General features: G+C 32.7%; 1 protein-coding gene across 1 annotated transcript in view; it reads right to left on the bottom strand.

Annotated features, from left to right (window-relative positions):
- The window catches only part of LOC129217062 (THO complex subunit 4-like), a 54,099-nt gene that overhangs the window by 25,905 nt on the left and 11,644 nt on the right, over window positions 1-16,550 (bottom strand). Inside the window, exon 4 of the mRNA XM_054851307.1 lies at window positions 10,892-10,982. Within this exon, the coding sequence (XP_054707282.1) occupies window positions 10,892-10,982 (91 nt within the window). The remainder of the gene's footprint in view (window positions 1-10,891; window positions 10,983-16,550) is intronic.

Genomic DNA, 16,550 nt, shown 5'->3' with positions numbered 1-16,550 from the left:
TTATTTATGATTTAGTTAGACATTTAGATATTTGGGGAAGATGGATGGGCATGGACATGTGAAGTTTAGTAAGTAAATGTAAAAACTCAGTAAAGGTTTTTAACTGTTGAATATCAAATTTGAATAATTTAATAATCATTTCAAAAATGCCCGTTTTTATATCCATTCCACCCCACCTGACCCTAATGGGTTCAAACTGTATTACATCAGCGATATAAGTGGATTAACTCCTAACCCTGTCTACGATATTCTGAACATGTCATCTTCACTATAGGTCGCCAAAACTGCAACTTATTTTCTTATTATACAGGCTGTAATAGTATGTATCTAGATTTTTTTTCAATCAAAAAAAGTTCAGCGCTTGTCAAGCTGATGAAAGATGCTGAGCTCCGCTCTGTTGCAAACGTTTTTCCACTGACTCATGCTCACACTAAGAAATTACAGTCACCATGGGTGCCCACCTGGGGGGGGGGGGGATGTTATGGCACAAATAGCGACATTTAAATTTTGGGGGAAATGGGGTATTTTGACAGGTATTTTTTTCATTTGGGTGGAGGGTGCTCTTGCTTCTTGGGGAAGGGCTCTTCATATTTAGGGGGTGTGCCCGCAATCTTAGGGGGAGGGGCACCTTGCAGTCACTAGGAGAAAAGCAATGCTTCAACTATATGAATCTCAAGTCATGGAATCTGCAGACATACTATGGCATCGAATGTTGGAAGCGAAGGTAGCTACAGCAAAATCCGTTATTACACCTGAACGTTTACCTTCAACTAATTCGCCCACAAAATATCATAGCTACAGAACATACTTACAGATAAAGCTTATACAGGGCTCCCAACACATTTTAGCTTCAGAAAGGGTAAAAGAAGACAATCAAAAAGGGGACTAAAGAGGACCTGTTACGATCAAAAGGAGGACCGTGAGAGGACCACTCATAGTTAAACACAGGGAAGCACAAAAAGGCAAATTAGTTGCCAGCTAGGTTAAATTCGTTAAGATAATTCGTTAATTAACTATAATAATGACACAATTCCTTTATCGCCTGTAAAACTGATCTTTTTATCTATTGAATAATATAATTTACACAAATATTTGGATGAGGGGGGGGGGGGCTACTTAGTTTAGCACTTAAGGCAGCCTCTTTAGAACTAAATAGGCATAATGATACATTTTGACTTGAACCAGGGATACTGGTAGTCTCACTGAAGGATAGATGCAGCTGCGCTTCCTCTTTATTTAGTTTAAAATTATTTTTATGTTTTTCTGTCATGTAATGCTTCTTAATAGCATTATCATACACCAAACAAAAAAACGTTATTCTCTTGCTGTTTTCCCCAGTCTCTAATTTTGTTCCCATTTTCATTAGTTTCATCTAACTATTTTCTAAGAAATTTGCACTTCCCCATGACTCACGCTGAAATCTAAAAAATATTGTTTTGATTTTCAACAAAGCTACAACTGAGTTTATAATAAAATTATTTTGTATTTGGACTTTAAATTTAATCTCTTATCACAGGGTTCATACAATTTAGGGAGAAAAAATTTAAGCACTTTTCAAGAGTAAAAAAATATTTTAAGGTACTACCCTAAATTCGCACTATAAATATTGCATGCAGATTTCATTTAATGCTAACATATAAATAACAGGAAGTAATATAAAAAGTAGAGGAAAACAAACTGCTTTTTCTACAAGAGACTCTTTGATAAAAGATCTGCTGTATTGAAAGTTTTCCTAAAAATGTCTGAAATGCTTAATGACAAAGAGAAGCAGATCACATAAGGCTTAGTTTTGCAACTTTCATATTCAAAGTATATTTTCAAGAATCATAAAGCTTAGATTAAAAAAAAAAATCTATGACTGCAAAGCCATGAGTGCTTTGAACTTTTATGGGGGGGGGGGGAGGGCTAATTCCCCTCTTTAGCAGGCATCATGACAATGAAATGATGTACATAAATTCAACTTAAAAATTTTATAATTCAAATTTATTTAAAAAAAAAACAGTTAAAATATTATGCACTCAATTGTTTACATTTAATATCCCCCTATAAAAAAACAGTAATAATCGAAAATAAGCTAATAGTAATTAAAATTAAGTTTACAAAACTAGAAATTTGCATTAAAAACAAAAAAAAAATTGTAATTTTTTAATTATTTAAATAAAAATTAAAACTAGTTAATCTAATGTAGCATGTCAAAACAACTTCAAATTGCCAAATATATTAAAATATTTATTATATGCAAAACGTTTGAAAGCTCAGATAAGCAAATTTTCACGAACCAAGCTCAAATTTTGGCATATTTTCCATAAAATAAATTTATTTTCTACTAAATTAAACATAAAACATGCTAATCTAAGGTAGCATTTGGGAAAATGACATTCGATTGGGTAAATAATTTTAATATTTTCATGATGCAAAAAGATTGAAATTTCAAACACTAAAACTCATTTTCCACGATGTCAGAGTAAGTTCAATGTTTTCATAGTTTCCAAACTAATTCCCTCGTTAATTACTGAAATTAAACAAAAAATAAGCTAATCTAAAGTAGTATATGTCAAAATAACTTCCTACTGTCAAAAATATCAAATTATTTACAAGATGCAAAAGGATTTTAATTTCGAACGCGAGAAGCAGTTTTCCGCGAAGTCTGAGTAAGTTCAATGTTGTCATGGTTTCCAAACTAATTCCTTTGTTAAATATTGAAAGTACCTAGACGACCGAGCCTCGCTCGGCTTTAAAAAAATTATTTTTTGTCAACCCGTGTTTTTCTAAAGTTCGATACTTTTTCAAATATACAAGAAAAGCATCACGTTAACGAAATATTAAGGTTCTCGATGCTTTTGAGAAACGAGAGATATACATGTAAACACTTCATCAGCATTATAATCATTTCAGCTATAAGAAACCTACTGCTCAATATTGGCCTCCTCTCCCCCACAGTCATCCACCTAGGGAAGCTCTGAGCTGGTTGCGAATAAATATTTAACGCACAGTATTGCCAAAAAAGTAGTTTCTAAGACCAAACATGGCGACAATAAATATGAAAAAGTGATTGAAAATTTGCCGCTACCTTCTTATAACACTAAAGTACCAAACAAAGAAGATCCTGAATGCAGCTAAATCAACATTTTGCTTTGAACTAACTGTTAGGGGAGGCTGGGGTAATAAGAGACAAAAATAAAATTATACTAATATTCCAAAAAACTTGAAACAACTATATCATATTAACTGCATTAAATGGACTCCTCTTGATTTTTTAGGCGATTATTTAACTTAAATATTTTGGTTTAAAAAATGTTCAAAAATTTCAATAAATTCTGGTCTCTAATAACCCCATGTGGGGTAATAAGGAACTAAGGCTGCCACTCTTCAAATATAGCAAGGTAAACTCCGGTGGAGTAATGAGAGACATCTGAAAACAATTCTGAATACGCCAATATATTTAAATTTTTGATATTTTCATCCGTTTAAAAATATTTTTTTTCTCAAAAATTAATGTTTACAAATGTGTTTGGGAAATTCATTTCTTATAGTTCTAGGTCCTAAATAACATAATATTAGACTTAATGATAGTTCTAATTAATGAACATAAACTTAGGAATCGATCAAAACCATCAATCTCATTTAAAGTGGCCAGAAAATATTTAAAAACTTCTCTAAAGGATAGTCGAAAATATGTAAAAAACGTGTCTTTAAAGTTTGTGTTATTAGAGGTTTTTTCTAAAGTATAAATGAACTTTGGCTATTTATTATCTAATAAAGTAGTAGTGATTTATCAGTAACTTACAGACATTCTACAGATAAAATAATACATTTATAACATCTAAATATGGTCTACTCTGATGAGTATAGCTGATTTTAGATTTAGGCTATGTTAAAAAAAAAAAAAAAAATTCTATGAACTTGCGAAACTTAGACTAACCATCAAACTCATCGTATTTTACCTAAAACAAACAAATTTGTTAGTATGGGGTAATAAGAGACACCTGTCTCTTATTACCCCTACAAAAAATAAAAATGGGTTAGTAAGAGACTGGCCTATAACCTGTAAGTAAAGGAGACTTTCAAGATTTCAAAAAATAGTACTGGTCAAAAGTTTACATATCAATAACTCCCAAACACTTCACCTACAAAATGTCGAGAACTTTTAAGGTAAGATCAACGTGAAGGTTCTTTTCATTGCATGAAAAAAAAAATCAAAACATGTTATAAACTTTTAAATAAGTGTATTGTAATAAAGTATACATATGGTTCTACATATTACATATTTTTAAAGTTGTCTAAGAATATTTTTTTTTGTGATTTTTTCACTGCGTCTTTATTATCCCTGTCTCTTATTACCCCGGCCTCCTCTACATTTTGTTTCCACTGTACAATTTTCCTGTCATTAATTAAAAGACTTTGAACTTGGAGCCAATTTTACTCTGTAAATCGGTTTTTAACCCAAAACTTCCTTCTATACTATGTCCGTGATTCTAGATTTTATCTCAATCAAGATTTTCATTTGGAATAAGTACTTTTAGTGGAGTTGGTCACTTTACACCAGAAAATGCTACATGCAGCGTGCTATCCATAAAAACTGATGATCCACAAGTCACTCCAACAAATTATAACAACAAAATATAAACAGTCTCTAGATATATATTTTTTTCAAAATAAAATTTAGATGCGTGATTAACACTTTCAGATCTGAGCTATTTCGACCGCATATCTCCCTCCAGACTGGGGTTTTTTAGCATTTTGCATGATTTTTAAAAAAACACTTGGAAGATGTGTATTTTGGTAATTTTTTTTATTACATTATTTTGAGATGTTTTCTTTCGTAACGAAGGATCTAGTTGAATGAAATAAAAATCAATTTTTTGTAAGAAATTAGCAAAAAAAGCATGTTTGAAACTAAAAAAAAAGTTCCGCATAGGAAAACATTTTTAACCAACAAAAAACCATTTTAAGTTAACATAGACAATTAAAAACGTACCTAAATCTTGAACAAATATCTGAAAATAGGTTTAATTTGCAAATAAACAGTTTTGATAAAATGTGCTGTAGTATTGTACTTTCCAAAGCACAAATTCGAATTTTAACCCCAATTTAATCACGTTTCATGTAGTTATTTCTACCTGTTAGTGCCATCTATAATTTTTTTCTGAAAGTAAAAAGTTCGTAGATAATATATAAAAAGGCTAGAAACGTACATAACTCATACTTTTATAGCTAAGAGAGTAAATATTGGGCCCCGAGAGAATCTCGGGCTTAGTTAACTTCACCAAAAACGGAAACCCGAGTGACCCTCGGGCATAGACCTCAAAGTGTTAAAAAAAAAATAAATAAATAAATAAAAAAAAAAAACTATTTGAAGTGTAAAAAAGAATATAAGTAAATAAAATAAAATAAGACGGTCCAGCAATATTTTTGCTTAAAAAAAAAGCCTTACATCGACTTACATAGTGCTTTTGAATTTGTTTTTAGCCAAGTATGATTGAAATGAGCCAAAGTGGCTAATGTCAGCCAAGCCTGGCAACCCTAAACAAGTTTAAAATTTCAAAGCAAGAAGAGACAAATTTTCATTGTTATGCTTGCAAATCGTCTGCCTTATGTGTCAATTCAAATTTTTTTCAAGGATTAACTCAATTAGATTTTGTATTAAAAAACTTTTTTGTAAAAAATCGCGTTTTTACAGAAAAAACACTGATGTAGATGAACTTAGCATGCTAAACTACAATTAATTCCAAAATTTCATCCAAATCGTTAGAGCCGTTTTCGAGATACGAAATATATACATACCCACAAGAATTGCTCGTTTAAACATATAAGATTAAATGAAAAATAAGCTAATCTACGGTAGCACATGTCAAAATAACTTCAGATTGTAAAAAACATCAAAATATTTACAAGATGCAAAAAGATTGAAACCTCAAACACGAAAGCAATTTTTCCCGATACTGCATATGGAACATATGTTCAGAAAATTGCACTGATGAAATATTTTTAAAAGTATTACAAGCAATCTAAAGTATGCTTTAGATTGCTTGTAATGATTTTAAAAAGAATTCAAGAATAGAGAAACTTTTCATACTTTTTCAAGGCTTTCAAGAACTTGGAAAATTAACTCTTTTTTTTTCATAAACTTTTCAAGGTTTTTAAAGGGTGTAAAATTTACAAACATATGCGCCTGTAAAAAAATGGCGCATGTGCCACGAGATTACTTCCGATTTCATTTGCAACAGGATTACAGTCAACGCACGACAACTCTAAGTCCAAGGGACCGCCTAAAACGTTCCGAGTTATGGGAAGCTTCCACCACACAACAGTCTCAAGAGCTTGGGATCCAATGAAAACTTTGAGATCAAGGAATATTCGAGTTATTGAGATCTGAGATCAGAAAGTTTATTCTTTATTGTAGACGTGAGGCTGAAATTCAGAGAAATATTGGTAGCACCCTGCTCCGCGATTCGACGTCATAACTCCTCCCCCAAACCTCTTTTTAATGGATTTCCATGCTGCAGCAGTTGAAGGAGGAGTAATGACGTCAATCTGAAGTGAAATAAAATGGGAAAGTCAGGTTAAGGCGCCGCGGCCGCGTGTTTGGATGTACAGTATCTTTTAACGTAATGGAAAACTTTTAAAATCTGATTTTTAAGTAAAAACAATATAAAAGCGGACTAATCGGACCAAAATGCTAAAAAGCGGTCTGAAGCGGACTTGACCCTAAAAAACGGACTTAGCGGGAAAAGCGGACTATTTGGGGGGGCTAGTACGTTAAAAATAACTCGTACTATCCGATACTTTGCCACTTACAACCGGCCCCAGTCTATATATTAAACATGATTCGCTGTTCCTGCAAAACAATGTGCTACATTACGATGCGGGTAATGGCACTGCTCGACAATTTATGGGGCATGCCAAATCAATGACTGAAAAATCAAAGCGTTAAATTTTACGAGTATGACGAGGATGACGGTGCTAAAAATTACTAATTTGTAATTTTTTTTTTAAATAATAGAAGCTTTCATACTATTTAAAGGTATCTAAATTTTCATATTTGGAAAATAAAGTATTATTATGCCATGAAAAGCATAAAATAATTTGTATTAGTCGGATTTCAAGCTAAGCATTTACACCAATTTGAAATAAATCCCTTTTAAAGACCAGATGGATTCACAATGTAGGCCAAATACAGATTGAGGTTTCTTAAGTTGTAGACTCTGGTTTAAATAGTATTCGACTAATTGAATTTCTGTTAACATGTGCAGAGCAACCTTTTTCTCTTCAACTCATATAAACATAGCACAATACTAGAGAGGGAAACAAATGCTTCGGGTTACCGGGATGTTTGAGCTATCAGGGATGAGAGTGGTCAGAGAGCAAAAAGGAGGAAATCCAAAAACATTACGTAAAAGGGATGATATCCAAAAAAATTTCGTAAAAGGGATGATATCCAAAACTGCATCAAAATAGAACCTGGAAGTCATGATATTCAAAAACTCAACAAAAAATGGCTATTTTACCAGTTTTAACGGTAATATGTTTAATAAAGTATGAGTAATAATTTTGTACAATTTGCTGCATTGTACCATTTCTTGCAAAGGCCAATTTGCCATTCCTAAATAAATCTAAGCTTTGAAAAAGAGGCAACAATTTCTAACCAGAGTCCTTGAACAAAGGGTTGGGGGAGACAGAGGTCAATCTTGGCTGCATCACACAATAGTGTCAACTTTTCATATGTTTTAGGGAAAAATACATTTTTTTTCATTGAAAACATTTGAGTTTATAGTGTTAAAGGAGTGAGAACATAAATTTTAAAATTAGGTCTGGTTTGTAAAGTAAAAATTTACAACAGAGAAAAATCTAAAATTTCTGTGTGGTAGAACACTTTTCACTATAAAAACAGAAAAAAAAAAAAATATATATATGCAATATGTATGCTTATAAACGATAGGTTATCTTTTTCCTTGCATCAGAACCCAAAAATTGTTTTTAAAAACTTCCTAATACGATTTCGGAATCAAAAGAACAACTTGCAGCTGCCTCATTTAACACTAGAAAGACTGCGTTTTGTGTATACCTAGAAAGACTAGCAGTGGTCACTTTGACCACCATACTGAAAAGATTGGAAATTTCCTCCTTTCGGGATTTTTAACCATAGAAAAGATTTGTTTTAACGGAATTTGATTTAATAATTTAATCGTAATATAGTCTGCAAATAAGTCTCAGATAGCTTTTTTTTTTAAATTTTATTTTCGATCAAGTCAAATACATGCTTTACACAATTGGCATTGAGAAAGAGCAAATTTGTACAAAAAAGAGGAAATTTTCTTAGCATGTAATAACTAACAAGTACTATAATCAACCATGCATGTGTTTGGTGTAAAAAATATCTAAATAACGCAAGATACTGTACATTACTATCTTTTACAGTATTTCGAAATACTTAGGTTAACAGGTCACCTGTATATTAGCCATTAACTTTTTTTTGGCAATCAGAACAAATGCTCGTAGATTTATTTACGCATAGTTTAATTTCACACAATTTTAATCTTTTTTCTGAGGTAGATACTTATTTATATGCAGCAAAATTGATCAGTGGAGGTGACTTGGAGGAAATTAGAGAAATATTTAATTTTTATGTTTTTGAAATTTTTCCCTTTTTTTCGGCATTGGGCCCTTTGATTATATTGATAATCAGTTTTTATTAGTGAGGTTTCTTCTGATTCTAACTCAGAAGAACAATCCTTTTCTGCAAATCTAGGCTCTGAAAAATATTTCGCAATAATCTCATGAAAGCCCATTCATTTGAACCATAATCTATTTTAGATAAATCTGCAACAGTTTCAGGAATTAACGTTCTTATAAGTTTTGCTTGTCAACGGTTCTTCTCGACATAATAAAGATAATTATGTGACTGAGCACTGCATTATCATCTAAGAAAACAAACGTCAATGCTTCAAGCAAAGCACATGTTTTGGTGCACAAAAGTATTCCAGCAAACATTTTTGGAATTTACCTGTTTATATTTACTTTCTAGACCCTAAGTAATTTCACGTGTCCAGGCACATGCTTTTCAAATTTAACTTTCTCAACTTTCCCCCCTGTGCAGATAACAGAAAACTGAAACCATGCAATCAGCAGGTGTTTTGCATTTTCCTAGCAGTTCCAAGAATTAAACTTGACCAGCAGATACTACTCAAACTCAAAAGAACGTTACTTACCCCTGATAACTAACAATAGTCCATAGTACACACAACAAAAAAAGTACAAAAAAGAAGAAAACGGATGCATAAAGAAAGGTTCACTTAGCGGTCAAAATGACCGTAGTCAGTCTTTCTAGGTATAAACATTTATAGCGACTATAATAATAACCCCAAAGAAAAAAATACTGTTGTAAGATCTTAATAAATTGTTAGGAATAGTCAATGAAGGAAAAAGAGTTTGAAAATTAAACGCAGCAAATATAAGCATTTGAAAATCTTTTGCGGTCAAAATGACCGCTTCCGTCTTTCTAGTGTTAATACTGAAATCTCAAAATTTTTAACAGGCTGTAAAGCCTAAAACATTTGAGATTCACCATAAATATTTTTTACACTTTCTTAAATACACAAAAAAAAACCATGCCAAGTTTCAATAAAATGTGAGACTGTGGGTGCTAAGACACATTTTTTGATTAATATTTGCACTTTTTCTAAAATAAATTAAAGAAATAAAAATATTATTGAAATGATGATTAAAATAAGCAGATATAAGGTAGCATATAGTAAAAAAAAACCCAACATTAAAAATGATTGAAATGCTTACAGGATGCAAAAAGATTGAAACCTCAAACGAGTCATGCAACTTTCGGCGGAGCAGGCGTTTGACCTCATTGGCATGATTCCAAAACATACGTTTTTGGCAGGTATTGCGGAGGGTGAAGATTCGAGGAGAAAAAATAGAAAGAATAAGAAATCTAGGACCAAAAATTTTAAAAAATCGTATTTTTTTTCCTGATTTTTGAGAAAAATAAGGCTTGAAAGAGGCAAATGAAGGAGGAAAGTTTTTAAGTCAACAGAAAAAGCCGGAATTCCGGCAAAATCTCATCCCTGGCTATCCAAGTGCCGAGTTAGAGGTTCAATCTAACTCAGGTTCTCTTTGGAACGTAAGCCTAAAATGAGGCACTTAACCTATAAATATTACAGTTAAGAATGCTAAATATGTTTTACAATGCTTTGAAAGAAGAATACTAACTTACCTATTTTGAAAATAATTGCCTCAACCCCCCCCCCCCCCCCATTTTCAAACCTGATTTTGGGGGTGTTCTCGTGATCCAATTTTGTCCGAGTTTGGATAGGTTATTCAGTATTGACCAAATAACTGAAAACTTTTGAAAAAGCTTCTGTTGCAATTTTGTCCAGGTTCAACCGTATATTGCTTGGACTATTTGAAGTGTGATCTGATTATGTTAAACTTTCAGTAATGAAATTTCAAATTTTGAAAATAATGTGCAACTGCCAATTTGATGCAAAAGAAGCGAGTTTCCGGATGAAGAGACATTCAAGAACATCTATAGTTTTTGGAATGCCTTTTCATTCATTAACTCCCTTGTATTGCATCGAAAAAAGGGTTCATTGTAACTCTGAAACAGGTGTGAGATTTTTGCATTTTAATGTTGCATTATCTTTTATGATTACTTTTCTAAAATTAAGGGGAAAAGAGGAGGGATGTAGGAAACAGATGGCTCCATGCATCTGAAGAGCCTTAAGCGTCAAATGTACCATGGATTGGGGAAAGCTAGTTTGACTTCAATTTTCTTACAAAAAGGTAACCTGTAATCAATTAAATCCATAAAAAAAACAGTTTTTTATTTATCAAATTACATTTTTTACTTATAGGACTAATATAAAGAGAAGCAACTTACCTTCCAGCACTCCCTCTTCTTCCAATGTTTGATGAAAAGGAATTGAATCTTGGTGTAAATGAGCTGGTAATTTGTATCTTCATAGCTCTACCTATTGAATTTAAACAGAAATGAGAAGCTTCTTTCATTTAGTCCTGTTCCCCAATGGTTTAATCAAATGAATAAAAATTAACCACACAAAGGAAGGAAAAATTCATTAAATGTTCAAATAGAGTGCAAAGTTAAAACAATAATTGCATGAAAAAAAAAAAACACTAGAAAATAATTGCCAATCTTCGCAAATCAAATAAACCTATACAAAATATTTTTTTCCTGGCATATTAGGAAGATTGGTACTGGTTTTTATCTTATGAAAATAGTTCTAATACAGCAACCCTTTGTTATATAGTGCCTCTTTATGCAGCTCATTTGGATATATGACAGTTTTCATTTGTTCCCTGAAAAATTATATTAAAAAAAAGGGGCTTTGCATTTGACTTCATTCGGATATGTGCCCGCCGTAGCAGGCGTCGATGGTAGAGCGTAATGGCTCTTTTGATCAGTCTCAATAGGATTAGGCTTAAGTGTTAAACATAGCCAGATAGGAAGTACGCCCAAAGGTTTTTCTACTGGCTGACTTCAGATCGCGAGTTAGGCCCACGTCATCTAAATAAAGAATTTTTAATGATTAATTTCATTATTAAGAGACAAATTAAGTTAATGTGACAATAATTAACCAAGATAGGGAAAACTTAATGAATTGAGATGCAACTTCAGCTGTAGCAATAAAATTTCCAATTACGGTGTCGATGAGAGACTAGAGGCGTGCTCATTGGACGGACATTCAATCCGCCGCTGAGCCACGCCTACATAGCAAAAACAACCCGAAAAAAAAAATGGTAGTAGAAGTTGAAAATGAAATGTGAACAGAAATCAGTTGAAAATAAAATTTCAACTAATTTCTAAGTTCATTCAGCAGTTTCTGCAAGGTTTCAGTTAATGTATTAAGTACAATATTATTCATTTTTGTTGTTATAGGTGATTCCTGTAGTATAACAGAAATTTTCTTTATATTTCTCAGAATTTTTTTTTTTTTAAATCAATGAACTTAACTGGCATATTTTTAATACACTAGATTTGTAGCAATTTTAGCTGAAGTTCAATCTGTATTCCCCCATTAGAAAAAGAAAATACTTTAAAATCAATACTTTTAAAAAGAAAAATTAGGACTAATTTTATTTTTTGTTTTCATTGAGAAAATCGTTTTAACACGAAAAAAAACGTTTTTTTTGTAGGAGCACATGGCATTAATTTGTATGTGAATTAAAATGCTAATTTTTACGATATCTGTTATATCGCGTTATTGGATACAAATGTGATATAACGAGGAGTTACTGTACCGAAAGATTTTAAATGATAAAACAAACATAAATCATACATGCAGCAATGAGAGATACTACAGTCAACTCGCGATAACTCAAACTTTGATAACTCGACAAAAAAGTATTTCCGTGCACCTTTATTGCATTTTTAGTGAAATTTTATCTCTTTAACTCAAATTATTTTTGCCTTCTTTTCGGTAACTCAAATTTTTTCCCATTCAATTAAAAAATTTCCAATCCCTCAAAACTTGAATTTTCAAATGGCTATGCTTTTTCTCCCTTGTTTATGCGCTCTAGAGTAGAAAAACGTGTTCTCAGGCTCTCTCTTTTGTTAGTAATTTTCACAGTTGTGTTCATCACAGGTATGTGGAAGGGGAGGCATGTTTCAGCTGCTGTTTACTGTGGACAATGGTCAAGTTTCTAGAATAAGTGCTCTCTCAACCTGAATAACCAGTTCCCCGAACACAAACCCTTTCTCATTCTAGTCATCGTCTTCATACTTCACTTATTAGTGCTGCAAAGAAGCTCAGGTTTATTTTTCATCGAATTATGGCTACAAAACGAAAATGCACTACTTTCTACTGCAGAGAAAAAAAAAAGGTGATTGATGGGGTTGAAAAAGGGAGAAAGAAAAAGATAGATATTGCAAAGGAATTTGGCATTCCGAACAACACTCTCAACCGTTCTCGAAAATAAAGAGACTACTCTTAAAAAACTTTGATGATAATCAAGGGGACGTGAAAAAAAATGAAGATTGCGGAATATACAGAAGTAGAAAAGTGCTTGATAAAATGGATTACCCACTGCCGGACCCAGAACATTCCACTCGGTGGAAATACATTGAGAGAAAAAGCGGGGGATTTTGGGAAGCAACTCGGTTTTACAGATTTCAAAGCAAGCAGTGGTTAATTTGAAAATTTCGAGAAAAGAAACATCACTTTTCATAAAATTTGTGGAGAGAGTGGCAGTGTAAGTCAAGAAGTCTGCGAAGAATGGAAGGGATCACCGTCTTCAATTCTAAAAGAATATATCGACAAAGATGTTTTCAATGCCGATGAAACAGGTTTTTTTTAAAAATGTCTTCCTGACAAAACAATGGCTGTGAAAGGGGAAGCTTGCCATGGCGGAAAGAGAAGCAAGGCACGAGTAACTTTGTTACTGTGCACCAATATGGATGGATCAGAAAAAATGAATCCAGTAATGATAGGAAAATCAAAAAAGCCAAGATGTTTTGCTGGAGTTAAATTATTTCCTGTCTATTATGAAGCTAACACAAAATCATGGATGACAGCCGAATTGTTTGAAAAATGGCTGGAAAATTTAGACTGTAAAATGTCTAGTCAAAACCGCAAGATTGTCCTATTTGTTGACAACTGTACAGCCAATCCAAGCTCAATTACGACGAAATTAAAATCTGTAAAACTGGAGTTCCTTCCACCCAATACCACTTCAAAACTAAAGCTGTTAGATCAGGAAATCATCCAAAATTTCAAACTAAAATATCATCATCAAGTCTTTAAAAAAATGCATTGCTGAGATTGATGAAGGAAACAACCCTTCTGTAAATGTGTTGCAGGCAATGAGAATGGTTGATAAAGCCTGGAATTATAGTTGAACAAAGAACAATAGCAAACTGCTTTAGAAATGCAAGTTTCCATAAAGCATCTGCTGAGGCAATCCACCTAGAAGAGGAAGAAAAAGAAAAGGAAATCGAGGAAACAGTTGATGAAGAATGGAGTTTAGTGACAAACGCTCTGCAGCTAGATCCTGTAACAACATTTTGAGACTTTGTCAACATAGATGATGTTCCAAGTGTGGGGAAATTTATCGGACAAAGACAATTGCAGAAGAGGAAGATAAGGTTGAGGAACTTATCCATTCAAAAAAGATCCCCTTAATGAAGCAAAAAGTGCCATGCATGTGATGAAGGCGTTTATTGAACCAAGACCTAAAATGGACTCAAAGACATTCAATGCCATTTCCCATCTAGAAAATATAATTGACCTGGAGAGAAAAAAGAGTTACCTGTCAAACTCCTCTTGACATATTTTAAATAAAGTATGGTATGTTCTTATTTTGTGCTCGCTTTTGTTAATGAGGCATAGTGATGTAAAATACCAGAGTATTTATTTCAAAAATTCACCTAAAATGCTTTTCTGTATGTATTCTATTATGTATATATACAGGGTATATTCCAAAAGTAATGTTTTTTTAAAAAGTGATTCATTGAACAGATTTGCACAAACACTCAAAATTCTTCAAAGTAATGTCCTTGGGCTTCGGCACATTTCTTTCATCGTCTCTGCTGACTGGTAAGTGCACTAAAAGGCGTTTTTGGGGACCTTCCCTAAGGTCTTCATTGCGGCTGATTGGATCTCTTCTAGGGATGAAAAATGGGTTCATTTCAGGCCTGCCTTAATCCGAGGGAACAAAAAGAAGTCTGCCGCCTGACGTCAGGACTATAGGGGGCTGGGACAGCCTTTTCACCTGGTGTTTAGCCAGGAACTCGCGAATTCACAGCGCGTTATGGCAAGGTGCTTCGGCAGGAACTTTTCTCATCACTAAATCTTGAGTAATGCGAAACACAGCAGTAGACAACATGTTCAGTTCATTTGCAACCATCTTGATAGTCAATCGAGGGTCAAAGTCTAACAATTGAGGAACACGAGTCACATTGTTATAGGTTTTGCTGGTTGATGGCCTCCCAGAGCGTTGTTCATCTTGAAAATCTTCCCGGCCTTCTTTAGAGGTCTTTAACCACCTCAAAACTTGTGAATAGGACAGAGAAGAGTCATTGTAAGCCTTATGAAAAATTATGTTAGTCTCCTCAAGAGATTTTGTTGGTTAAGCAACAAACTTAATCTCGTACCATTTTCCCCATGACATGGTCGATGCGCAGAGGTTAACATTAACTTACGTCCGGCCACTTCCACAGCTCGGACCCAGTAGTAGACACTTTCTAGCCAGTCTGTGACACTATTTCAGGCAGTTGAAAATAATCTGCAGCATTATCAGTTTTATTTTAAATTTTCATAAAATACACAAGTTAATGTCCAGACTCAGTAATTTTGCATCTAGCCAGTGGCCACAAGACCAGAAAAACTTATTAGCCACCACTGTTGCCGAGTTTTAAACTACAAAAAAAAAAAAAAAAAAAAAAGAGCGGGGGGGGGGGGGGGGGCAGTTTTTACTACTTTCACAAAAATAAATAGAACTTTGCGCATTATAAAAATTAATTATTCAATACATATTTAAATGTGGAAAATTTAGGTAAAAATAGGTTTTTGATTTTCTTTTTTTAAATGAATAAATAAATAAATTTGTAAATTAGAAGTTGACAGAAGACTACATTTTAGAAGAATGTTTTAGTAGGAAAGCTTCTAAAGCAAACACAATTGTGCAGGTTCAAATTTTTTACAAAAATCATTTAAAAAGAAACGTGATTTATTGTACATTTTATGTCATCTTCAATAGTTTGTATTGAGGTAAATATCAAATTCTGTTTTTGGAAACTTAGGCAAGTAATAGTCTTGTATATTTCCATCTTGCGAATGACCAAACATGGCGTCTACGCAAAAAATGCATGATTCTAAATAGATTTTTGAATTTGTCACATAAAAGTAGAAATAATTTCAAAATCCTTAAAAAAACTACAATTTAGATGAAATAGTTTTTAGCACATTAGCCTCTAAAGCAATGAAGATAAGATAATATTCTAAATATAAAATTTTGCAATTTTCAAGACGATAATTAAGAATTATCCGAAAATAATGGCACATTTTGTATAATTTTCAACAGTTTGCATTGCAATAAACATCTCATTCCTTTCATGAAAACGTAAGCACTTGAAGTGTCTTATCAACATCTTGGGAATGACCAAACATAGCGACTACAGCGAAAATTAAGATATAAATTTTTGAATTTGTTGCAAAAAAATAATTTAAAAAAAAGATCATGAGATTACATTTTAGTTAAAGTGTTTAGCGCTTTTGCGTCCAAAGCAATGAAGATAAGGTGAAATTTTAAATATAAAACTTTTCATTTCTCAAGAAAATTACTTAGAAAAATTAAAAAAAGATTCGCTGCACATTTTAAGTTATTTTCATTAATTTGCAGTTAAATAAAACATCCAATGCTGCTTTGTTTTTGAAAACTTAGGCACTTAAGAATCTTACTTACTTCGATCTTGTGAATGACCAAATATGGCAACTATGTTTCTAGCTCAAAGCATCCATCGCCTTTCTAGTCAAAAAACGATCTCTAAACTATGTTTGCAAGTTGTATTTCATTTTTTTTCC

The sequence above is a fragment of the Uloborus diversus genome, chromosome 2, assembly GCF_026930045.1.
Source record: "Uloborus diversus isolate 005 chromosome 2, Udiv.v.3.1, whole genome shotgun sequence".
In the NCBI taxonomy this organism is placed as follows: Eukaryota; Metazoa; Arthropoda; class Arachnida; order Araneae; family Uloboridae; genus Uloborus; species Uloborus diversus.
The sequence above is the reverse complement of the archived record's forward strand: the minus strand, read 5'-3'. Positions and strand labels throughout refer to the sequence as shown.